Here is a 26,860-nt window from a genome sequence, read left to right as displayed (position 1 = left end):
GTGCGAACCTCGGGCGGACGTGCTGGTAAAATTCTGCCCATTGAGTTTACAGCAAGGAAACAGGCCCTTCGGCCCAACTTGTCCATGCCGCCCAGTTTTTACCACTAAGCTAGTCCCAATTGCCCGCATTTGGCCCACATCCCTCTGTACCCATCGTACCCATGTAATTGCCTAAATGCTTTTTAAAAGACAAAATTGTACCCGCCTCTACTACTGCTTCTGGCAGCTCGTTCCAGACACTTACCATCCTCTGAGTGAAAAAATTGCCCCTTTGGACCCTTTTGTATCTCTCCCCTCTCACCTTAAACCTATGCCCCCTAGGTTTAGACTCCCCTACCTTTGGGAAAAGATGTTGACTATCTACCTTACCTATGACATAATTTTAAAATTAGTGCTAGTTCACTCATGAGTGAAATCAGGAAATAATTTTCATACAAAGTAGTATAAATCTGGAACTCTCTTCTCCCAAAAGGAGTTAATTAATGGTGTCCAGGGATTTTGAGGTAAGGTTGGCAAATTGAGTTGATGTACAGATCTGCCATGATCTATCTGAATTTTTAAATAGTCTCAATAGGCTCAATGACATATTCCTGTTCATCCATGAATATTCATACTTACATAGCCTGCCTGGCTGTTGGAGCTTTTACATGAAAAGATCTCTCTGCCCGGTGCCAAAGGCAGCAGCAAATTAAAACACCAGATTTTGATCATCACTCTGATCAGTTCAAAACAATCACTTGCCTTAATTCTGGTCAGGAATAAGGCATGAAATCAATTTGTGAAGTTGACCATAATGAAAATGGGACAAAGCACTTTCGAGAGGCTTACATTATGTGGCATTAAGCATAAAACATCACATCAGCTTCACTTATAGCAGAGCTTGTTACTGCCTATCCTATATTTTATGTCATCTATTGACTTGAATATTTCATGACCTTGTGAAAACGATTGCATTTTTTTCTAGTTTTGATGTAAATCAGGTTCTTTCTCTCTTTCAACCTCACTGCACTTTTTTCTCTTCTCTCTCTAGCTCAGTTGAGAGGAGAGCATCCCAGTTACTTGCGGGGCGATAACTTCTTCCGATTTAGTTGTTCAGACTGTGTAGAAGATGGGAAGGAACACTTTGAGAGACTGAAGCTTACATGGCAACAAGTATGTACTATTGTTGAAACCACATTTAATGTATTTTATATACAAATACAAAATATACCCATGGGCATAGGTTGTATCTTCTCAATCAACTTACCTGTTAATTTGGATGTTTAGGTCTGTTCCTATATCTTTGTCTGATGTTCTACATTAGTTGTGAGTTTATTAGATTATTATTTGTTGATGCTGTGCACCATGATGTGGGCTACTCATTGTAATATGGGCCATCTCCTTTCACTAATCAGACTTAATGTTCCATATACCTCTGCGTCTCTGTTCACAGCCTGGCTAACTGAGAGGATGTTGACTAAGCAGGGACTCACCAATGCTGTTTCAGAAAACGGTGCAAGGAAATGCTAATAAGAGGGCCAGAATAACTTAGAAGATTAAATGATGAGGGCAGGCTGCATAAACTTGTGTGCCCTTGAGCGTTGATCTGTTTTGAGGCATTTGAAATAATGAAGGGATTCAATTGGACAGATGCAGAGGAGCTATTTCCTCTGGTGAGGAGATCAAGAATGATGAGCACAATCGTAAAATTAGAGCTAGCCACTGGGGAAGGAAATGGGGAAGCAAATTTTCACAGGCAAGGTAGTAGAAATCTGGAACTCTTCCCCTCACAACAGTCAAAAAGCTGTGGATGCCGGAACAATGGCATCTTTCAGGATTCAGATTTTTGGTGGGGATATTGAAGAATATGGAGCTAAGGCAGCTAAAGAAAGTTGAGGCGCAGACCTTATCTCTTCATTAAATGAAAAACACTTTCAATTGTGCAGTATAAAATGGACAGAATTCTGACATTTGTGAAATTGTAGCATGATGGTATTGTACCCTTCAACCCAAGGAATGATGCTACAGAACGATGGTAATATTACTTCACCATCTGTGGAGGGGTAAGGAGAGTGAGAATTGCGATGGTGTAAAACCATCTCGGATTGCTTCCTCACTGTACCTAAGGATTTAGCGTGCCATTGACAGAGGTGAGAGCTCAAATATTCTGTGTGCAAGTCCATGCCCATGAGAATGTCCTATCTAAATTCACAATGTTTGCAGCAAGCATTCATTTTCATTTTCCTGTGCTGTATTTGAACCCAGGATATTGAAGGTGAACACTGAGAATTTGAGCAGTGTTCCTCAAAGCATTTCATTGTTTAATGCGAATACAACTTATTCACTACTGAGAAGAGGAACAGAAACCTGTTATCTAGTCATTCTGGGAGTCAGAAAGGAAACCAATTTCTAATTTGCGAATGCAATTTTCCTTAAATTTATTTGCCAAACACCAAATGGACCCTCATGTCTGTTTGTCTTGTCAGAACAGTTAGCTGCTTTAAAAAAAATTAATTGTGCTTGTGTATCATTTCAGTTGTCCACAAATGATGATTTCTCATCTCAAAATGAATTTATTTTGCTAATATTTCTCAAATCTTTGTAAAAGATGGCACAATGTGATCTAAATTGAGTTTATGATTCAGCAAGACAAAGGCAGGAGAAATAATTCCTCAACTTGTGAAGTAACTTTAGCACCAGCAGGCAGTTAGGTAGCCTCTGGTTTCAAACTTTAGTTTTTCCTTTGAACCCCTTAGTCAGAAGGTGGCTGGTTCGAGTCCCACTCCAGAGACTTGAACAAGTAATTGATGCTGAGACTCCAGTGCAGTAATGGGGAGTACAACACTGGCAAATATGGGGAAGGAAACCTTCTATTGATATCATTCTCAATTGATGAATCAGTACTCTTCCATGCTGGACACCACTTGGAAGAAGTAGTGAGGGTGGAAAGGGACAGAACATACTCTAGGGGACTATCATCAAGAGTGGCACCACTACTGACCAAGCCTGCTGCATTTTGAAGGACATAACTGCCAGACTAGGCCTACAGCAGGTGGAGAGGGAATCAACAAGAGGGGAAAACTCACTTGACCTTGTCCTCACTAATTTACTTGTTGCAGATGCCTCTGTCCATGACAGTCTAGGTCGAAGTGACCATCTCATAGTCTTTGTGAAGACAAAGTATCAACTTTACACTGAGCTTACCTGCCATTGTGTTGTGTGGCACTACCACTGTTCAAAGTAGGATCAGAACAAATCTAACAGCTCAAAACTGGGCGACCATGAAGTGCTTTAGGCATCAACAGCTGCAGAGTTATATTCAACCACAGTCATGGTCCAGCATATCCCTCAGTCTTGCCTGAAGACAAGGGATTAACCCTGGTTCAATGAATTGTGCAGGAGGACATGCCGGACGCAGCACCAATGATAAATCCTTTGTTCTTTTTTGAAATATTGCCAAAGGAATTTTTATATCCACCTAAGAGGGCAGATAGGGTTTCAGTTTATGATTCATCCGAAAGACAGCACCTCTGACAGTGCTGCACTCCTTCAGTACCACATTTGAGAGTCAGCTTAAAAAATATAAAATGTAATGTCTATAAAAGGAGGGTAGATACGATATTGGCAGGAGGTATAGTGGACTCCCCAAATTGTTGTACTGGGGAACAAAGTAAGGGAGGATATTGTTACAGTGAATGAATAGGGTTATAGAACTGGACTCCAAAATGATTGTTAAACATGAGGTTAGAGGAAATCCTACCAAAATGAATTGAAATGCACAACTCCTGTATCTAAGGAGAATCGGAAGATTGTGATCAGCACCTCTGCAATTTCTACGCTTGCTTCCCTCAGCAACCTAGGATACATGCCATCTGGACTGGATGACGTACTTGGTTTTTAGTGTTGCTTTTAGTTTAGGACGAATTTTAGTTCGTCTAGTATTCCAGGAGCCTCATTTTCCATGGACGGAATCTTCTGGCCCTTCATGCCCCATTTCCACTACAAGCAAGGACGGAGAACTTGGCGCTCGGCCAAATCTCCATTCACTACAGCAGGACCAAAAATTCCCGTGAACAGCCTGAAAATTCCGATCAATATCTTTGACCAGGTTCTTTTCCTTGGTAAACACTGATACAAAGTATGCGTTTAGTATCTTCGATAGGCTTTCTGACTCCAACAACAGACCTCCATTTTGATTCCTGTTTGGCTTCATTGCTCCTCTGACAACCCTTTTATTGTTAATGTGCGTTTGGAAGATCTTTTGGTTCAATAGTATCCCTCAAAAGGAGTTGGATACATTATGAAGGAGAAAAGAATTGCAGGGTTATGGAGTGAGACTAACTGGATTGCCCTTCAAAAGAGCCCTTGCAAATCGAATAGCCTTTTTCAGTGTTGTATTATTCTGTGATTCGCTGTAAAATGCTTTGGGACATCTTGAAGTCATGAAAAGTGTGATATAAATTGAAGTTTTCCTTTTTCTCATAGGTTCCTCTGTGGAGTGTTAATTGATATAAACCTTTACTTTCTGCCTTTCTCAGGTTGTGATGTTGGCCATGTACAATTTGTCATTGGAAGGAACTGGTCGCCAAGGCTACTTCCGTTGGAAGGAAGATATTTGTGCTTTTATTGACAAACATTGGGCCTTTTTATTGGGAAACAGGTAAAATGCAAGCAATACACAGTGCCTGGAAAATGATAATTCTGATGCAGTATGCAACAATTGAGTTGATTACAATGTTGATTCTTATCTAGCGCATTCATTGGTCTATGAAGCAGTATAGTAACTGCTAGTCAACCAATTCCAACCAAAAGGTGCAACATTTAAACATTGTAGAAGTGGAGAAATAGTACAGATCTATACACTGCCATTTGTACTTCTTTAGTTTTCCGTTTAGGCACTCGTCAAATGTTGATTCTTGCTGCATTATTGGTTGTCCATTAAACATAGGTCATCTTGACACTCGTACAAGTCTATACGTTTCATATTATGCTACTCGGCTAGGCGTGAACATGAAAATTGCAGTAAAAAGAGATGATGAAATGGTAGGTTTTGTTAGAAATGATTCTGGCAAATCATAGTGAGAGTCATATCTTTTGGATGAAGTTTTTTGTGCTTGCTGTTTTTATTCCAGTTCTGCTGTGTGTTCTCTTATTCCTGTTTTTTATTCAGCATTCCTACCTCTCAAGTCAGCTCAGTTGTTGTCCCTTCTCTGTAATCTACAGGCCTTCTGACACTGCAACACTTTTAGTCTCACTCTGTAACCCTGCAATCCATTTTGGTAGGAATGAAAGCAAAATGGACTATTATTTAAATGGTAAAAAATTGCAGCATGCTGCTGTGCAGAGGGACCTGGGTGTCCTTGTGCAGGAATCTCAAGGAGTTGGTTTGCAGGTGCAGCAGGTAATTAAGAAGGCAAATGGAATTTTGTCCTTCATTGCTTGAGGGATGGAGTTTAAAAACAGCAAGATTATGTTGCAGCTGTATAAGGTGCTGGCGAGGCCACACCTGGAGTACTGTGTACAGTTTTGGTCTCCTTACTTGAGAAAGGATATACTGGCACTGGAGGGGGTATGGAGAAGATTCACTAGGTTGTTTCCGGAGTTGAGAGGGTTGGCTTATGAGGAGAGACTGAGTAAACTGGGACTATACTCATTGGAATTCAGAAGAATGAGGGGAGATCTTATAGAAACATATAAGATTATGAAGGGAATAGATAAGATAGAAGCAGGGAAGTTGTTTCCACTGGTGGGTGAAACTAGAACTAGGGGGCATAGCCTCAAAATAAGGGGAAGTAGATTTAGGACTGAGTTGAGGAGGAACTTCTTCACACAAAGGGTTGTGAATCTGTGGAATTCCCTGTCCAGTGAAGCAGTTGAGGCTACCTCATTGAATGTTTTTAAGGCAAGAATAGATAAATTTTTGAACAGTAAAGGAATTAAGGGTTATGGTGAGCGGGTGGCTAAGTGGAGCTGAGTCCACAAAAAAGATCAGCCATGATCTTATTGAATGGCGGAGCAAGCTCGAGGGGCCAGATGGCCTACTACTGCTCCTAGTTCTTATGTTCTTTTGTAACAACAGTCAGGGATGATAATATACTGAAGTTCCTCCTTTTATCAGCACAAAATAGATGCCTTTTATTTGCTGCCTGTTTGTTAGCATGGCAAACTCAGCAGTATGTTGGAAAGAAAGATCATGTATTTCCCCTCAGGAACCACAATCATTTATCATTTTTTATATTTTTAGAAAGTCTTGTGATTTTTTTTCTTAAACACGAGTGAAATCTCCCTAACTGTTGCTTACTGGATGTCAAAACATGGCACCTCTTTTACCTATGGGTCCCATAGGTCGGGTCCCAGTTATGTTTTGAATTGGAGGAGCAAGGACCAGAGCGCACACTATTTTATGCTCTACCCCTTTGCATCACAGTCTGCTAATATTGCATCGCACCCTTTCAATCTGTGCCTGACTGTCCTGTATGCTACCCAGACTCTTGTTCTGCTATTGTACACCCTCTCCATCACATCTTTTTCCTATGCCATGACTGCTGACCAACTTGCTATTATCTTCTTTCCCCCATGCTCCCTAATATTTTGCGCCATCACCCCCGCCCCCCGCCATCACTTTTACCACTCCCCTCCCCTACACCTTTCCATTTGCAGCAGCCTTGGATTTTGGGCCAAGGAGCTTTGCCTCCCTTCCTCTTTCTGTTCTTATTTCTTCATCCTCCCATCAATATCTTGCTGCCGTTACCTCTGCATTGCAATGAATGCCTCGCCTCCTGTATTCTCCCCATCTCATCCATCTCACAGTGGCACAGTGGTTAGCACTGCTGCCGCACAGCGCCAGAGACCCGGGATTGATTCCTGGCTTGGGTCACTGCCTGTGTGGAGTCTGCACATTCTCCCTATATCTGCGTGGGTTTCCTCCGGGTGCTCCAGTTTCCTCCAACAGTCTGAAAGATGTGCAGGTTAGGTGCATTGGCCATGCTAAATTCCCCCTCCGTGTACCTGAACAGACACTGGAGTGTGGCGACTAGAGGATATTCACAGTAACTTCATTGCAGTGTTAATGTAAGCCTACTTGTGACACTAACAAATAAATTTTAAACTTATTTCCAACTTATCAGCTATTCCTTATCATCTTGTTTATTTTCCACGTGCCTGGTATATTCCTGAGCCCCTACTTTATTTCTGATCCTCCCCCATTGCCTCTGCCTCATTTTGCTATTCCACTTTGTCTAATGTCAAGGCCCGACCAGGGCAACTCCAAAGGATTCAAAAGGCAAACTTGTGTGCAACACCAAAATGTAGATAAGAGGAATGTATTTGTTTCAAAGTTATAAACAGATGAAAGCCATTGAGCAAGAGTGTTATTTGGAGACTCATGGTCAGACAGAGGAGGCAGTAGAACAGGAGGAGGACTGGCCCTGGAGATCCTAAGAAGAGGAAACCAGAGTCAGTGGAAGCAGGCAGGGATGAGAAGCCAATTAAGCCTAGAACAAAGTAAATTACAGCACAGGAACAGGCCCTTTGGCCCTCCAAGCCTGTACCGACTATGCTGCCTGACTGAACTAAAACCCCCTACCCTTCCAGGGACCATATCCCTCCATTCCCATCCTACTTATGTATTTGTCCAGACGCCCCTTAAAAGTCACGATGGTATTTGCCTCCACTACCTTCCCTGGCAGTGAGTTCCAGGCACCCACCACTCTGTGTAAAAAAACTTGCCTCGTACATCTCCTTTAAACCTTGCCCCTCACATCTTAAACCCACGCCCCCTAGTAATTGACTCTTCCACCCTGGGAAAAAGCTTCTGACTATCCATTCTGTCCATGCCCTCATAATCTTGTAGACTTTTATTAGGTCGCCCCTCAAACTCCGTCGTTCCAGTGAGAACAAACCAAATTTCTCCAACCTCTCCTCATAGCTAATGCCCTCCATACCAGGCAACATCCTGGTAAATCTTTTCTGTACCCTCTCCAAAGCCTCCACATCCTTCTGGTAGTGTGGCAACCACAATTGAACACTATATTCCAAGTGCGGCCTAACTAAGGTTCTATAAAGCTGCAACATGACTTGCCAATTTTTAAACTCAATGCCCCGGCTGATGAAGGCAAGCATTCCATATGCTTTCTTGACTACCTTCTCCACCTGCATTGCCACTTTCAGTGACCTGTGTGCCTGTACACCCAGATCCGTCTGCCTATCAATACTCTTAAGGGTTCTGCCATTTACTGTATATTTCCTATCTTTTGGACCTTCCAAAATGCATTACCTCACATTTGTCCGGATTAAACTCCATCTGCCATCTCTACGTCCAAGTCTCCAACTGATCTATATCCTGTTGTATCCTCTGATGGTCCTCATCGCTATCCGCAAATCCACCAACCTTTATGTCGTCCACAAACTTACTAATCAAACCAGTTACATTTCCTCCAAATCATTTATATATATATACAACAGCAAAGGTCCCAGCACTGATCCCTGAGGAATGCCACTTGTCACAGCCCTCCATTCAGAAACGCACCCTTCCACTGCTATCCTCTGTCTTCTATGACCAAGCCAGTCCTGTATCCACCTTGCCAGCTCACCTCTGATCTCATGCGACTTCACCTTCTGCACCAATCTGCCATGAGGGACCTTGTCAAAGGCACTACTGAAGACAACATCCACTGCCCTATCCTCATCAATCATCTTCGTCACTTCCTCAAGTTAGTGAGGCACGACCTCCCCTTCACAAAACCATGCTGCTTCTCGCTAATACATCCACTTACTTCTAAGTGGGAGTAAATCCTGTCTCGAAGAATCCTCTCCAATAATTTCCCTACCACTGATGTAAGGCTCACCGGCTTGTAATTACCTGGATTATTCTTGCTCCCCTTCTTAAACAAAGGAACAACATTGGCTATTCTCCAATCCTCTGGGACCTCCCCTGTATGTGGAGATGCCGGCGTTGGACTGGGGTAAACACAGTAAGAAGTTTAACAACACCAGGTTAAAGTCCAACAGGTTTATTTGGTAGCAAAAGCCACACAAGCTTTCGGAGCTGCAAGCCCCTTCTTCAGGTGAGTGGGAATTCTGTTCACAAACAGAGCATATAAAGACACAAACTCAATTTACATGAATAATGGTTGGAATGCGAATACTTACAACTAATCAAGTCTTTAAAAAACAAAGCACTCACGTTGTTTTGTTTCTTAAAGACTTGATTAGTTGTAAGTATTCGCATTCCAACCATTATTCATGTAAATTGAGTTTGTGTCTTTATATGCTCTGTTTGTGAACAGAATTCCCACTCACCTGAAGAAGGGGCTTGCAGCTCCGAAAGCTTGTGTGGCTTTTGCTACCAAATAAACCTGTTGGACTTTAACCTGGTGTTGTTAAACTTCTTACTGTGACCTCCCCTGTAGCCAATGAGGATACAAAGATTTCTCTCAAGGCCCCAGCAATTTCCTCCCTTGCCTCTCTCAGTATTCTGGGGTATATCCCATCAGGCCCTGGGGATTGTCTACCTTAATGTTTCTCAAGAACCCCAATACCTCCTCCCTTTTGACCTCAACATGACTCAAACTATCTATACCCCCTTTCCTACACTCATCATCCACCAAGTCCTTCTCTTTGGTGAATACTGACGCAAAGTATTTATTTAATATCTCGCCCATTTCCTCTGGCTTCACGCATAGATTCCCTCCCTTGCCGTTGAGTGGGCCAACCCTCTCCCTGGCTATCCTCTTGCTCTTTATATATGTATAAAAAGCCTTGGGATTTTCCTTGATCCTGTTGACAGACTTTTCATTATCCTTTTTAGTCCTTCTTGCTCCTTGCTTAAGTTTATTTCTACTTTCCTTGTATTCCACACTTACTTTGTGTGTCCCCAGCCTCTTAGATTTGACAAATGCTTCCCTTTTCTCTTTGACTAGGCTCACAATATCTCTCGTTATCCAAGGTTCCCAAAACTTGCCATACTTACCCTTCATCCTTACAGGAATGTGCCGGTCCTGAATCATTATCAACTTACACTTGAAAGCCTCCTACATGCCAGATATTGATTTGCCCTCAAACATCTGCTCCCAATCTACATTCTTCAGTTCCTGCCTAATATTGTTGTAATTAGCCTTCCCCCAATTTAGCACCTTAACTTGAGGACTACACTTATCTTTATCCATCAGAGTCTGGATGAGACAAAATTATGACACTCTGATGGGAAGTATGTGTAACAACTGAAAGTTCAGGCAGATATATTGTAAGTGTGTGACCAGACTGCCTAATTGAAGATTCTTCAAATGCAATAAGATCCACACAAGAGCAGGTGAACTTCAGCGCACACAAGTGACTGTCTTCGTGTAGGAAGGAAATATGTAAAGAGGACAAGAATGTTAAGTGATCTTTGGATAATTATGGGCAGCATGGTGGCCCAGTGGTTAGCACTGCTGCCTCACAGCGCCAGGGACCTTTATGTTTAATTATATTTGCACTCATTGTGTTTTAGGAAAAAGACCTCGACCTGGTGGAGTACCGTGGCAGGCTGCCTGTCTGTGGGCAGTCCCATGTATTTCCGTTCGGGTGCTCAGCAGTTTGGTGAGCCAGGCTGGTGGAAGCTTGTCCACAACAAGCCTCCTGTCATGAGGCCAGAAGGGGAGAGGCCATCCAGCACCACGCTGAAGGCAAGAGGTGGGTTTGTACAAGATGTTTGATGAGATTGTAAGGGAAGTGGAACCAAAATGTACCTCTAACATTTCACTAATAAGTTGATAGATACATTAGGTGCATAGAAACTTTTATAACCATGTTGTAGACAATAATAAAGTGCATAGTCACCTGATGAGCGAGTTCATAGTTCTTCAGAAAGCAGATGATATTTTGTGCCTAATGTTACTCAGTGTTAAGCTTCAGAATTGTGAGTTATAGACAGCTTCAGTGCTGAAATGTTGTGCAGAACTTCCCCTTTGATACGTTACAAAGGTCTACATCAGGGATTCATGAATGACCAATATAAGAAGAGATAAATGCCTACTTCCAATGTTATCTCCCAATAGCATTTGGAGCTGTGACTCGAAGAAGCAGCAGCACAGGCAACTGTGATTGTTCAAGTTATATCTCCTTTAATATTTGGGATGCAACAGTGTAATTCATTAGAATGGTCTGTTCTGCTTTTTATGTCAAGTTTAACACCCAGATTAAAAAAATTAATACAAAACAAAACAAAATCTATGTAGAAGAGGTTTCGATTATCTTCCCCATCCCTCCACATTTTTCAGTGGCAGCTGCCTAAAACAGGTCTTGGGCCCTTTGCAGGACTTCGAGCTGAAGGCTAAGCAGTGGCTGTCATCAATGTTTAAAATATTCCTTTGGATCCAGGAGCAGTGGGAGTGTGTTTGTTCATTCCACAGTATCCTGGCCACTCTGCCCTTCCTCCTGCAAAACCTAACTTTGACCCACTTGCCTCAGCAGTCTGTATTAAATTTCCAGACTGCTGGTGGAGGAGACTTTGGGATGGCCTCCCGCATTGTAGAATCATAGAACCCTGCAGTGCAGAAGGAGGCCATTTGGCCCATTGAGCCTGCATCAACAAAATCCCACCCAGGCCCTATACCCTTAACCCCACATATTTACCCTGCTAATCATCCTGACACTAAGGGACATTTTAGCATGACCAATCAACCTAACCCACACATCTTTGGACTGGAGGAAACCAGAGCATCCAGAGGAAACCTACACAGACATGGGGAGAATGTGCAAACTCCACACAAATAGTCACCCAAGGCTGGAATTGAACCAGGGTCCCTGGTGCTGAGGGGCAGCAGTGCTAACCACTGTGCCACCATGCACCCAATTGCAGTGTGTGCATTCATTTCACTTCACTTTGTATGTGTTTGAAAATGGGCCGTAACCATGTTCTAAACTATTGGCCGTGCTCTGGGTGTGGTTCCACGGAAGTGCTTGACCTCACTCAGTTATTTTTCATCTATCTGACTTGTCAGCAGGCCAATTTCTTATGGGGGACATCACAGCAGAAACCAAACGTACGCCCACTTGATGTCTATACCCACTGGGCATTGGTGGAAAACAGGGAGTAGCAGCCGTAGCCAATTTACTCTTTCGAACCCAGTGTGCTGTAATCAACAACGTTGGTCTTTTATTGTCCCACTGGCTGAGTACTGACATTAATAGAAATGAAAATCAGGATAACAAGCAGCTGATCCAATATCATCTGATTTACACTATTACTCAAAGTAAAAATTACCCCTAACCCCTGGCTACAAAATTAAAGCAATAAAATGAGCCCTACTTAGGGGACCATTTGAAGTTGTAATATTTATTAGCTGGTAGTTGAAATTCAGTGAATATTTTATCACTAATCAGCAAGGCTCTTAATATGTGGCACAGTGTGATTTTTGGTAAACAATGGGGATTTAGAAGTAATCAATTAACCCGTTGTGTCATGTGTTGCTGATCTGGGATAGCTTTATGACTATCTAGCAGTAGTACTTTGTCCGGTGGCAAGATGAGGTCTGTATAATTTAATGGTTGAACACTGGTTGATTGATTTGAATGGGGTGGGGAAGAGTGCTTCAGCTGTTCCTGCTAGCAGAAATACCAAAGCAACAAAACTATTGGTGTAAATACTGCTGTCAAAGGTAGGACTTTAAGCAGAGGTTCTACTAAAATGAGTCATTTTGATTGTGTTTGCCATTTAAAACAACAGCAGTGCACACATTCACACTGCATTCCACACAGTAGATCTGTTCGCAACTGTTGGAGCTTTGTACTTTGCCATCTGTTAGCAAGTTCTTTAATTGTTGTCCTTCGGATCAGTCCTAAAATGTTGTTTTTAAACTTTCCAGTTATTTATAACTTTCAACATTATTTATCTAGTAATAATTAAGGTTGTGGAAGCTGCTATCCTCTGCGCAATTATTTCACTTGCTGGACATAGTGGCAGCTCTAAGCACCTCCCTCGGAGCTGGCTCAAGAAGGTTTGGAGAGCTGAGTGGATTTTTCCCCCACCTTGATAGGTTGTTAATCAAGTGCTGAAGGTGTGGTCTCTTACTGTAGGGAATCTAATTGCATAAAAATATATTGAAATTTTAAATTGTATGGTTTGTTGCTTTTCCCAATTCTGTTTAGTGATTCACTCATTATTTAGGACAGCACTTTATGCATTAGTCAGAGATTCTGAATTCTATTTGGACAAGGTGGATTTGCTGCATTCATCATTTTATTGAGGTCTAGATGATAAACTAATCAGTCCTGGCAGTTATGAAGTCAATAAAAGTGTCTGTTTGTGCTCTGATCTTTGTATTCCCTTCTGTGTTTCTGTCTCTGTTACTATTCTCCTTTTCTGACTGTACTTCTGTTACTCTCCCCCCCTTGTTTCTGTTGCTCTCTTCATGTGTCTTACTGCCCTCCTTTCTCTTTGTTTCAGTCCCCTATTTTCTCCCATTGTCTGCTAGCTGATTCTGTTTGTAACTCTCTCTCTTCTCTCCAATACTCTTTTATTGTGTCCTGTTACTTCTCCCTGTTTATGTTAATCTACTACACTTCCAATGTCTCTGATAGTCTCCCTTTCTTTCATAATTCTCTCTGTGTCTCCCTTTATTTTTTGCTTTTCATTGTTCCTATTGTCCTGCTTATCTGTTACTCATTTTTATCTGTCACACTTTCCCTCTTTCCTTCCTTGTTAATTTGTCTCAGCTAACCTTTCATGTTTGTTTTCTGTCACATTGATCCTGTTTCCATTGTTTCCACAGCAATCTTTCCCACTCAATCTTTTTCCTCTAATGATCATTCCTCACAACATTCTTTTCCCTCTGGCAATTTTCCCAACTCTGTCCTCCTCAGTGTGCTGTGTAAAATGCCTCTGTGCCGCCCAGGCCCTCCCAACAGCAAATCAGTAAACACTCACCTAACACCATTGAAAAGATAAACTCTAAGTTTGATGTGTAAGGAAAATAGTGACCAAAAACAGAACTTGTAGATGGATGAAGCCGCTGCTACTCTAACTGATTGTGTACAGTATTGTACAGCAGAAGACAGTCGCTTATAGCTGAGACTGAAAGCTCAGGTGTCAGATTTCACCTTTCAATGATTATGGAGGTCAGTCTTTACTGAATTAGAAGAGGCTTTAGCTATTTAGAAGTCTGTGGTCATAAGTAAAAATTAAATACCTCGAGGAAATAGGTCTTGAGCAATATTCAAAGGATAGATTGTTCTACCATCCTATGCTGAACATTCCTTTTAAAACATTACAGAGCTAAACCCAGCAATTGGATCATATTTTTAAGATTACTTAGTGTTATTTCAGAATATCTCTGAATTTATAATGCAAATGTTGAGTGTAATAATGATAGAAATAAACAAACAATGACAGACAGCAAACAGTACTCTGGTCCATTCAACTTCTTTCTCACAATAAATACACTCTCCACTTGAGAGAGACAAAAGCCTTCATAATTCCTCCCTAGCCTATCTGGATGATCAAAACTAGCCCAGGAGGTCAGTCTGGCCCTGAATCCCTTTTGTAAGATGTAATCTCTACCCCAACTCAAACCAGATCCAATTTCTAGCTTGAAGGAATTCACTGAATTGGCATCCACCACATGAGCCAGCAGCTTGTTCCAGAGTCCCACTATCCTCCAGAAAAAAAGCACACCCTGACATCTACAGCAAATCCCCCAGATGCTACTAAATAACCAAAGGAAAACCCCCTTCTATCTGGTGATGGTTGGCCACCCAATGGAAAGTGAAATATGCCATTAGGTATTCAGTCTTGAACTGTTCTTTATTGTGCTAAGTTGTACACAATGACTTTGTGCAGCAACAGTAGCAATTTAATCCAACTGCACGTTTTGTAGCCTCATGTGTCCCTTGACGTCTAGATCTGGTCTTCTAAAACTTACAATTCTCACCTCTGGTCCATCACCCTATTTAGTTGGAACACACTGCCAACTGTAATACAATCAATTGCCTTAGAAACCTCAATCAGATTACCAATAAGTCTCACTTTTCTAAAGTGTAAATTCTAACTCTTTTGGCTGAACTTGTTAACTACGCTGCTTTAAACTGGAAATTAGTCTAATAGCTCACCTCTGCATCCTTTGCAAAGCCTCAATATCACCCACTGTGTGAAAAGACCAAAACTGGAGATGGTATTCCAAGTGAAGCCTGGCTGAGACCTTGTACAGTGGTAAAATAGTATGCCTTATCTGATAATCAATTGCCCAATGACTGCATCCCGACACCCTGTTTGCTGGTGCCATCACTTCATGGCAATGCTTATGGAATGTATGAGATGTACGCGCTAAAATGCCTAGATCTCTCTATATCTCTATCTTTCATGTTTACCTCTGAAGGATATATGCCTACCCACATGCATAGTACTGCACAATTCCAAATTAAATTATTAAATAATTTACCAGTCATGAGCTTAATCACCCAACACATCATGACCCACTTGAAGCAGATGAGAAGACCTGTATCCGCATAGTATCAGTAGCAAATTTGCAGATGCTGCCCCTAACATCAACATCTAGATTAATAAAAATAATAAAGAGCAAAGGCCCAAACATTGATCCCTGTGGGACACCATTGGTAACAAACCTCCAAACTGATCCAAATCTATCCATAAACACTTTCTGCTTGTGTCCTTCCAGACAGTGCTCAATCCAGTTCAATATGTTATCATGAAGAGCTTCGATTTTTTCGTGGTGCTTTATCAAAAGCATTTTTCAAGTCCATGTCTACTGTGTTGCCCTATTGCACTTCTTCAAAAAATATGATCAAATTTATAAGACATGACCTTTTTGATGGGTATTTCTAATATAACCCTCTCTAAATAAGGTAATGTAAGCATTGCATCTTCAGTGATTCCCTCAAGTACTTTTCCTATTAGGGACATCAAACTAATAGGCATACATCTCTGGTTCGTCCTGTCACCTTTTTTAAAGATGGTGCTTCATTAGCGTTCTAATCAACAAGAACTGATCCAAAGTACAGTGAGTCATTAAAATGCTGGCTGAAGGTACATGTCCCATCTCACTGAGAGCCTAGCTACCCTTATCTGTTTTCAGGTACCTATTTTTATCTAAAATGATGCTTTCACCCATGTTAATATTTCTAGTTTTATTAATAAAATCATTAAATTCTAACAGTTAAACATGATTGTGAATACCAATGCAAAGTTCTCAATTAATATTTTTACCATACATAATGAGTCTTTAACCTGTCCTTAATCATCTTCATTGGCCAAATAGTCTTTGACAGTTCTCTTATCAAATAACTGAAAAAGTATTTCCGATTACTAAAATGATAAGACCGTCTGCTATTATCCTGTCAGCTAATAATAGCAGCTTTTGTTTTAGTTAGCTTTCCCTTGTACTTAACTCTCTTTATTTGAGTATTAAATGCCTACAATTAATAGAATTTTTTGGTTATATCTTACTGGCTTTTCCTTAGCACACTCCCTTCTTTTGTTTAGGTCCATAATTTGTCTTGCACATTTATTATCTTGCTTTTAAAACATTTCCATTTGTGTTCCACGTCAGTCTCATCACCAAGAGTGAAAATTTACCAATTTCAAATTGTCATTTTGAAGTTTTGAGTCAAGTTTTCCCTTTTGACACCTTTTCTGTGTATCAGTACACCATTTTAATTTTTTTAATATATTGCGTTTGGATCTACTTTACCATTTGTTTATTCTTGCTCTGCACCTGATATTTGTGGTCAAAACTTTGGTTACTTCTTTCAATCGTATGGGAAACTAATTTAATGTTAGTTGACGTCGAGATGAACTATTTAATCAAGTGATGTGTTGATTTACTTCACTTCCCAGCTGCCAAACCGCCCTTGGATCCAATTATTACAGTGGAAGGGCTTCGGAAACGAGTGAGTCGCAACCCTGTGGAAACAGCCATGGAATTGAAGGAGAAACGCTCCCGCACTCAGGAAGCTAAGGACATTAGGCGTGCTCAGAAGGAAGCTGCTACCTTCATTGACAGGAGCACGTCATCGACCCCAGTAAAGTTCTCCAGCCGGACTCGCAGGTCAGAACTGATCCTGGAGAAAGGAGAAGTGATCGACTTTTCTTCTCTGAGTTCGTCCGATCGGACTCCGCTTACCAGCCCTTCCCCATCCCCCTCACTGGACTTCTCTGCTCCTGGGACCCCACTATCTCATTCAGCCACTCCTAGTCTCTTGTCTGAGGCTGACCTTATTCCTGATGTCATGCCCCCCCAAGCACTGTTTCATGGTAAGAATTCATTTGGCTGCGGTGGGTTATAATGATTTTACTTGGTTATAGGCTGTTGATAGGAAAGCTTATCCGAGGGATGTCACACAGTTGGATGTGTTGTCTTTCAGTTGAGGTTTTTAAAGCAAAGTCCATCTGCCCTCTCAAGTAAATGATAAAAGATCCCAGAAGAGCAGAGGACATTCCCCAGGTGTCCAGATCAATATTCATTCCACAATCAATATCACTTAAACAAATTATCTGGTCCTAACCGTGTTGCTATTAGTAGGACCTTGCTATACACAGATCTACTATCGTATTTCCCTACAACAGAGTTTACATTTCATAAAGTACTTTGTCAGCTGTAAAACTCTGAGATGTCTCCTTAGGGAGGGACCTAGGTGTGCAAGTCCACAAATCCTTGAAGGTGGCAACACAGGTGGAAAAGGTGGTGAAGAAGGCATATGGTATGCTTGCCTTTATAGGACGGGGTATAGAGTATAAAAGCTGGAGTCTGATGATGCAGCTGTATTGAACGCTGGTTAGGCCACATTTGGAGTACTGCGTCCAGTTCTGGTCGCCGCACTACCAGAAGGACGTGGAGGCGTTAGAGTGCAGAGAAGGTTTACCAGGATGTTGCCTGGTATGGAGGGTCTTAGCTATGAGGAGAGATTGGGTAAACTGGGGTTGTTCTCCCTGGAAAGACGGAGAATGAGGGGAGATCTAATAGAGGTGTACAAGATTATGAAGGGTATAGATAGGGTGAACAGTGGGAAGCTTTTTCCCAGGTCGGAGGTGACAATCACGAGGGGTCACGGGCTCAAGGTGAGAGGGGTGAAGTATAACTCCGATATCAGAGGGATGTTTTTTACACAGAGGGTGGTGGGGGCCTGGAATGCGCTGCCAAGTAGGGTGGTGGAGGCAGGCACGCTGACATCGTTTAAGACTTACCTGGATAGTCACATGAGCAGCCTGGGAATAGAGGGATACAAACGATTGGTCTAGTTGGACCAAGGAGCGGCACAGGCTTGGAGGGCCGAAGGGCCTGTTTCTTGTGCTGTACTGTTCTTTGTTCTTTGTTCTAGGTAGTGAAAGATGCTATCTAAATGCACATCGGTCTTTGATTTAATATTTTTAAAACAGGAAGAGCTTTGTTATATTTCATTAGAACAAAAAAGCCTAAGAAGAGCATAATTTGTACAAATTGTCGTCGTCCCGTGTCCCCCCCCCGGCCCAATAGCCAAGCTGATTACATTTCTGGGAGTTTAACGGTGTGCTTCCTGGGATAGATCGGGCAGCTTCATTTTTGTGGCTCCTATTGCAATCTAGGAAAGATGGAGCCCCCTTCATGGAATAGCCTGGAGGCAAGGAGACTTCGTAATGTGGGTCACAGCTTTGATGTAAGTTATTAAAATAGACAGTATGGCTACTTATTTCTGGAGTCCTCTTCCACTTTAAGTTATTATCACAGTGACTATTTGAGTTAAACGTGAGGCTGGACTGTCGGACATTTCAATTTCCCCATAATAGATGGTGTATCACAGTAAACCTTAGTCAGTAAATAAATAGTGAAATGAGTAAAGACAGCTGTGGTTAAACTGCCCTTTTGACTTCAAACAGAAGTTGTTATGAAAATATGACAAAATCAAAAAGAATGTGCTTAAAGTTATAAAAGGAACTTTGTATTTATTTAGTGCCTTACACCACCTCAGGATGTCCTAAAGCACTTTTACAATCACTTTTGAAATGTATTTTTTTTGTATTCATTCTTGGGACATGGTTGTTGCTGGCAAGATCAGTATATATTGCCCAGCCCTAATTGCCCTTGAGAAGGTGGTGGTGAGCTGCCATCTTGAACCACTGCAGTCTATGTGGTGTATTTATACCCACAGTATTGTTGTTTGTGAGGGAGTTCCTGGATTTTGACTCAGCAACAGTTAAAGAACCACAAAATATTTCAAAGTCAGAGTACTGTTTGACTTGGAAGGGGGATTTGTGCTTCTTGTGTGCCTGCTGCCCTCCTCCTTCTGCGTGTTAGAGGCTGCGGGTTTGGAAAGTACTGTTGAAGCTCTGATGTAGGAAAGCATCGCAAGGTCCCACAAACAGCAATGAAGTAAATGTCCAGGTAATTTGTTTTAGTAACGTTTATGAAGGAATCTCTTTACAAGAGTATTTTGCTATTCCATTTTAGTGTCGGTGTTATTTGCTGATTATTGTTCCCTTTTCCAGTCTGTGATTTTTTTTTCCAGTTTCATTTGTTGGAATAATTTCACAGGTACTTTTTTCTCTTCTTTTACCCGGTGCTGGTGCTTTATCTGTTTTAGGGAGGTTGGTCTTGGCCCTTGTTACCAGGCAATGTTTCATAACATTTACTGGCTGGGAATGCAAGTGTGCGTTGTGACAATAAACAGGTGACAAAGGCAGCCAGCAGTCTCTGCAGAGCAGTTAATTGCCACTGTTTTCAGATAATGTTTTTCACAAAATAAGAAAAAAATAAGAACAGCGCCTCCTCTTTCAATAAGGTACTTTAAAACTCCATCTCACTTCCACGGAGCTCTGTATTCTTAGCCTCCTGCAGTGATCCACTGAAACCCAGCACAAGCTCAATGAGTGCCACCTCATTTTTTATTAAGCGTTTCAAACACAATTTGCAGTATTTTTCTTTTGATCGAAAATCTACCTACGGATTGGCTGCTTAACAATGCAACCCATTGTTCAATAAATGTAAGGGACCAGACAAGAGTGCAAAGTAAACTGGAGAGAGGGTTCATCTATACACAGGCAAAGCCTGGTGCAAAGTGACTGAGCATTGCTTTAATCTCTGCCATAGTTCATGAAGGGTGAAGAATGGAGAGATGCCAGACAGCACCCAGATATGGTGTACCCACCATACTGTCCTTGCTTGGTAGGACAGACATTGTTTGAAAATTCAAAGCTGCCCAATCACCTTCATTGCTTGCTGTGGGGCAGGGCCGGGAGTTTTCAAAGGGTAGAAATGTGGTAGGTGGCATCTTTACAAGGTAATATATCCTCAGAAAATTGTGATCCAATGTATTAAGTGAATCTTTAAGTAGAATTTTAGCAATTTGGATTTACATAAGTGTAATAAAAAATCCCAATGTGCTTCATGGGAGCATCATCAGACAACATAAAAAGATGCTGAGACAGAGGCCTACAAGCATGGTCAAAGAACTAGGTTTACGAAGGTGAGAGAAGGGTCGAGGTCGAGTTTTCATTTCATGACATTTCCACTCCATCTGACGAAGGAGCAGCGCTCCGAAAGCTAGTGGTATTTGCTACCAAATAAACCTGTTGGACTTTAACCTGGTGTTGTGAGACTTCTTACTGTGTTCACCCCAGTCCAACACCGGCATCTCCACATCTTGAAAGTCAGTGACAGAGCAATTGTATTTTACATGTGGATCTGTTTGTTGGGCTGACACTGATAGTGTGTCATCTAATCAATGGTATAGGTGAAAAGACAACAACAAATTCTTCAACTGCCCAGTGCTGCCGTGAAACGGCATCTATTTAGAACAGATTCTGTAAGTGTCCTGAGCACATCTGGGTGTGACATGGCAGTACAGAGTTCTGTACTATGCCTTTATGTTACTTACTGCACTGTTTGGAATGTAAATATTGGTTGCATAGCTGCCTCATTTGATCACCATACCTGGACAAATGACCAGGATATGAGAGAGTAAAGATTTTCCTTTGGAAAAAGGCATCAAATTGAGGTGAGAGAGTGGATCAGCAAATCCATCACTACTTAAATATGAAGGCAGTTGGGAGTTTGAAACTCCATATAAATGACATGAGGAAGAGTTTTCCCTTGGATTGGCATGAAAGGAAGTGGGGCTTGGAAGAGGGCAAGAGCATGTGAGTACTAAGAGGTGCAAGGCAGTTGCTGGGGATGGCTTGTTTAAAATGAAAGTAAGGGGAAGGCCATGTGAAACAGTAAAGTCAAGATGATAGTTGTGAATAAGTGTCGGAGGTGCAGTTTTTAGCATTCTCTGCTTTTGTTTGAGATTTCAAATGTGCATGCTTTTAAAAAAAATAATTGCAGAGTTAATAACTGCAGTATTGTGCAAATGTAATAAAGCAAGTTCAAGAGAAAAAGACAACTTGTATTGGAAGTGAATATTTTTCATTTCCTCCTGCTCAGATGATGAAGAAGGAGATGTGGATGGTGTTATTGATCCTGGGATCGAGTATGTGCCACCTCCTAGTGTGACCACTGGCACCATGATCATAAGTAGAAAGAAAGTGAAGGCAGCCGAACAAATCAAGTGTGATGTGGAGGAGGATGAGGAGAGAGCCGAGAAAATGGAGGCTGATATTGAAGAGCCTGAGGATGCCATTGAGTTGTCTCAAATTAATGTTCGAGAGAGGAAGAAAATCCAGGCAGAGAGGGATGTGCAAGCACCTGCTCCGAAGTGTATCGCTCTCAGTCTGTACGATGAGAGACTTTTACTCCGGAGACTGGAATCTTGCCCCCATGCAGTCGCCTTGAGTGTAGAGGCCAAGCGACTGCGCCGCAAGCTGCTCGTGAGACAGGCCAAGAGGGAACGTGGTTTGCCCCTTTTTGACCTGGATCAAGCTGTTGAAGCCGCAGTGTCATTGGTTGGCGGGGTGTGTGGAAGCAAGGAAGGTGACCGTGCCCAGATGCCCGTGGGTGTTGGGACCTTTCGGACCACCAGTCAAGACTTTCGGATCCTGGACCGATACCAGGTGAGTGAGAAAAGCAATAAGACTCTGGGCGAAAATCCCTTTCCTTTCAATATTGTCAAGTGTTGAGAATGTGTGATAAAGGATAACTGTTTATCATTATCAGCAGTGAGAACATTTGGTGGCATGAGAGGACAAACACTTTGAGAAACACATTTACAGAATCATTTTATTCCCTCCATTTTCTTCTCTCTTCCAGTTTATCCAGATTAATTGGCTGAGGTGTCAAGAGATAAATTGCACTTTCTGCTCGTGACTGCCCTGGTACCATAGCAATGATCGCTGTAGCAATTTTGAGGGGAGGTAATTGAGTCAGACGGGTAGTCCATATTTTTGTACCCAGGAGTCAGATTGATATGTATCTTAGAGGACACTCATGAAGGTTAAACCTAGGGGTCCATTAACTTGCCCAGATTGATGACACACTGATTTTTGGGTTTATTGGCCAGTGAGGTCTTCGGTTTAAAAGCAGCGCTTTCCAAACTTCCTGACCTATGCAATTCAAATAACATAACATTAAATGAGAGAATTTCAATCAACTTCAGCTCAAAAGAGTAACTTGCCAAGGCTCAGAGGCCACAGTCTTAATGTCTGTGACGTATCACTTATTGATTTAGCTTCATTACTTAATAATGATGTCGGGTAAGAAGAGAAAGTGGGACTAATTGAATAGCTTTTCCAAAGGCAGCCTTATAATCACCTCATCTCAAGCACACCACTTTCCAACCTGATATTTTGGGTGTGAAGACACTGTTTTACAGGGATTTGTGTTGTCATTTTGTTTCTTACAGAGAATTTATTTGAATATAAATATGGTTTTATATTTTTGGGGATCTTTGTTGTATTGAGTATAAAACCCCTTTTTAATATCAATGCACAGATTGATGTCATACTTTGTGCTACAATTGGTTGGAGTAAATGGGAATGATTTGCTGAACTTCTTCTTTAATGGGACATTATAGCTCTCCTTCATTCTCTGTAATCCACTTGGACTTGGATCCTCCGCCATTCTCCAACGAGTTAATGGCTGAACAGCTAGTCATGAAATTATTCAAGATTGTTTCCTGCTGCCTCACCCCTCCAACCCCTCAGTTTCCTCCCTTCCTCTTCCATTAAGGAAGTGCTGACACCTGGCTGGGATATGTTTTTGTGAGGTGATCTCTGGTAGCTCTTGCAAGTGATATTCCCTGAGAGTCTGGACATTGAGTTCTTTCAGCACAGTCTGATTCTTTCCCAACTCATTGGGTGGGGTTTTCCGGTCCAGCCAGTGGTAGGCATTGTCTCAGGCGGGTTGGGAAAATGTGGCTTTTTTGACTTTTGGCCGCTCTCCAAATTTTCCATTCTTACCTGCGACGCTGTCGGGACTGGAAAATCCCGGTATGTATGTGCATGTATTCCAGTGGGGGGGGGGCTGTTGAAGTGAAAAATAGCAGCCGTCCTCCTCTCTCCCAGATTTTGAGTACACTAGCAGGCTGCAGGGCTCCCACCAACAATCTGGCTGATGTCAGCTAATTTCATGTAGACCAGGAACCTTCCAGGTCAGTGCCACTCACTGCTTAAGCCCTCGAGGACTGTGGGGGCTAATGTTTGACAGGAATCTTTTTAATTTTTTGTCACTGTTGCCTCTTTGCAGATGTCCTTCTTGCACATGAAAGGATATCAGCAACAAAAAACCAAGTTTATGCACCGACTGACTGGATCGGGAGACATGTTAATGAGTCAAAGCATCATCAGCCCGTACACATCACGAGTGCTCAAACCATACATCAGGTATGGATTTCCTCTGCATAAACCAATGGCTCAGCTGTTTTATTACAGAGACGCACAAACAGGCCTGGATGCTACTGCAACTTGAATTTATATTAAAGCCTTTTTAAAATCGTGGGCTGACGGGCTGTACGTTTCTAAGAAAACCAGCCTGTAACAATACAGCTTAATGTTTGGATCAGGTTTGAGTAGCAGCGCAAAGAGTGGGAATGGAACATTGGCAGCCTGGATTGCATGTGCCGTGAGTTAAGTGTATTACATTTCACTGTATGAAAGTGATGTACAGAATTAATCATTGGGTTTCAACTCTGAGCAGCCACAGTCATTTAGTTAGTTTTCTGGGTTACTAACTGCAGTTAATGTTTTGCTGAAGCAGTTGGATTGTAATTTCATTAGCTGCTTGTAAAGATGCATGAGGACATACATTGCAATTGCAATTTAGTAACATAATGTTTAAAGTTCAAAATGTTTTTTATTCATTCGTGGGACATGGGCATCGCTTGCTGGCCAGCATTTTATTGCCCATCCCTAGTTGCCCGAGGGCAGTTGAGAGTCAACCACATTGCTGTGGCTCTGGAGTCACACGTAGGCCAGATTTCTTTCCGTAAAGGACAATAGTCAACCAGATGGATTATTCCGACAATCGGCGATGGTTTCATGGTCATCAGTAGATTCTTAATTACAGATTTTTTTTCATTGAATTCAAATTTTAACACCTGCCGTGGTGAGATTTGAACCCGGGTCTCCAGAACATTATCTGAGTTTCTGGATTAATAGTCTAGTGATAATACCACTAGGCTATCAACGCCTCACGAATGTCCCCACAAAAGCAGTTTACATTAGTTAGCTGCACTTAGGACAGCTGTGAGCAGAGCATCATGCAACACTAACTCATGAACAAAAATTCGAGATGCTGTGTCTTATGTGCTTCCCACATTCCCTTCAAACTTTGCATCCCTCCACCTCTCCCTTATCCTTCAAAAAATACTCTACACAACCAATCTCTGACCAAGCTTTTGGTCTTAAAGGAGGAGAAAGATGGAAAGATTTAGTGAGGAATCTCAGAACATAGGAACTAGAAAGCTCGATGTGGTTTTGCCATCACAAAGGTCAAATTCTGTGCACAGTTTTAATCGGGACCCTATGGAGCTTATGGGGAGATCGCAACAGTTGATCCAGGCTGTGAATTAAATACAAGGCATTTGGGAGAAATAAGAGAAATCCCAAGGCATATTCATCTAAAGAGTAATGAGCTAAACAATTAGGGTTTGAATTTGGCATACGAAAGCAAAATGATTGTGCTCAAATTTTATAAATCATTGATCAGACTTCACCTGGAGTTTTGTGAACAATTCTGGATACCACACTTCAAGAAAGGTTGTAAAATCCTTTGAATGGATACAGAGGAGTTTTACCAGAATGAGGGACTTCAGTTATGAGGAGAGGTTGGAAACTTAAGAGGGGACCTGATAGAGGTTTCCAAGATGATAGATTTTGATGGAATAGATAAAGAAAAATATTCCCTCTGGTAAGTGGGTCAATAACTGGAAGTCAGATTTACAATCATTGTTTGATGATGAGGAGAATTATTTTCACTGAATTGCTGGGGATCTACCTGTAAAGGTGATGAAAGTTTATTCCATCAATAATTCTAAATGATCAGACAGTCAGTTGAGGATAAAAAACACAAAAAGGTTATGGACAGAAAGCTGGGATGTTGATCTCAGCAATGACTGCTCTTTTAAAGAGCCGGCACAGATATGATTGGTCGACAGGGCTCCTTTTAAGTTTCTGCGATTCTCGGCTAAAGTGACAGAATAAATGGGGTAAGAAGTGTTTCTGGAGAAAGGATCGAAGGTTGTGGTGTATAGGTTCAACTGACCCATTGGAAAATGGACTGACTTGTTCGGATTAGATGCCTTTTGACAAGAAAGATTATATTCAACCACCTAGATCATTGTAGTATTGAATGGTGATGGTTTCACTGTTACAGGGAGCTGTTTATGGCTTTTCTTGTCAGTATATTATATTATTTAGATTTTTCATGGTTTTGCCAGTTGAAACTTTTGGAAGAACAATTATTTATGGTTGTATTTTCCCCAAATTGAGTTGTCGTCTTATTTTAAACGGAAAATGCTGGAAAATCTCAGCAGGTTGGGCAGCATCTGTGGAGAGAGAATAGAGCCAACATTTTGAGTCTGGATGACTCTTCGGCAGCAGACTTGAAACGTTCTCTATTCTGTCTCCATGGATGCTGTCAGGACGCGGATCCAAGATGGTGCTGGAAGGTGGCGATTTCTTGCAAGCTGGGCCCAGCAGACCTTCTAATTCTATCTTTTACTTTCTTTCTACGCTTTTAAAACTCTATTCTAACTCTTTTGATCTTTCTGTACACCCTAGCTCTGACTGTAACACTACATTCTGCACCTTCTCCTTCTCTAGGAACGGTATGCTTTGTCTGTATAGTGTGCAAGAAACAATACTTTTCATTGTATACTAATACATGTGACAATAAATCAAATCAAAAGACCTGCTGAGATTTTCCAGCATTTTCTGTTTGTGTTTCAGATTCCAGCATCCGCATAATTTGTTTTTGCCTTCTTATTTTGCTTCATTAGGCGGGATTTTGAATGTAATCCACCGAAATTACAACTACTGTCTGAGATTCGGGCCTATCCACACCGGGGTGACGCTAACTGGAAAGCAGAAGCTGAAGCCCCTGTTGATTACTGCTACGTCTGCCCAAATTTTATTCCTACAATAAACTCGATGTGCCATGAATTCTTCTGGCCAGGTACTTAAATTTTCTCTCCAGACAGTGAAATCTTATCCAGCTTCAAGAACTCATGGGATTGTGGGTAATATATCAGCATGGATTGAGAATTGGGTACGGGACAGAAAATGGACAGTAGGAACAAAATAAACTCATTTTCAAGTTGTAACGAGAGAGTGGTGTAAGAATCAGTGCTCGGTCCTCAGTTATTTACAACTATATTAATGAGGAAATGAAGTGCAAGTCTCCAGGTTTGTTAACTGATGGGGAGGGAAAGAAGGCTCGCATTAATATAGTGCTATTCACGACCATGGGACATCACTATGTTTTATTGCCAATATATGCTCAGCAAGATATCATAAACAGCCCGTGTGATATTAAATAGA

General features: G+C 41.6%; 1 protein-coding gene across 2 annotated transcripts in view; it reads left to right on the top strand.

The window, feature by feature from the left end:
* Positions 1-26,860, top strand: part of kat14 (lysine acetyltransferase 14) — a 45,135-nt gene that overhangs the window by 12,151 nt on the left and 6,124 nt on the right. For both annotated transcript variants that reach the window (XM_078230153.1, XM_078230154.1), the window contains exons 2-8: positions 1,031-1,152; positions 4,518-4,639; positions 10,469-10,650; positions 16,811-17,227; positions 21,372-21,937; positions 23,568-23,704; positions 26,320-26,495. In XM_078230153.1, coding sequence (XP_078086279.1) covers positions 1,031-1,152; positions 4,518-4,639; positions 10,469-10,650; positions 16,811-17,227; positions 21,372-21,937; positions 23,568-23,704; positions 26,320-26,495 — 1,722 coding nt within the window. The remainder of the gene's footprint in view (positions 1-1,030; positions 1,153-4,517; positions 4,640-10,468; positions 10,651-16,810; positions 17,228-21,371; positions 21,938-23,567; positions 23,705-26,319; positions 26,496-26,860) is intronic.

This window comes from Mustelus asterias, chromosome 15, assembly GCF_964213995.1.
Source record: "Mustelus asterias chromosome 15, sMusAst1.hap1.1, whole genome shotgun sequence".
Lineage (NCBI taxonomy): Eukaryota > Metazoa > Chordata > Chondrichthyes > Carcharhiniformes > Triakidae > Mustelus > Mustelus asterias.
The sequence above is the reverse complement of the archived record's forward strand: the minus strand, read 5'-3'. Positions and strand labels throughout refer to the sequence as shown.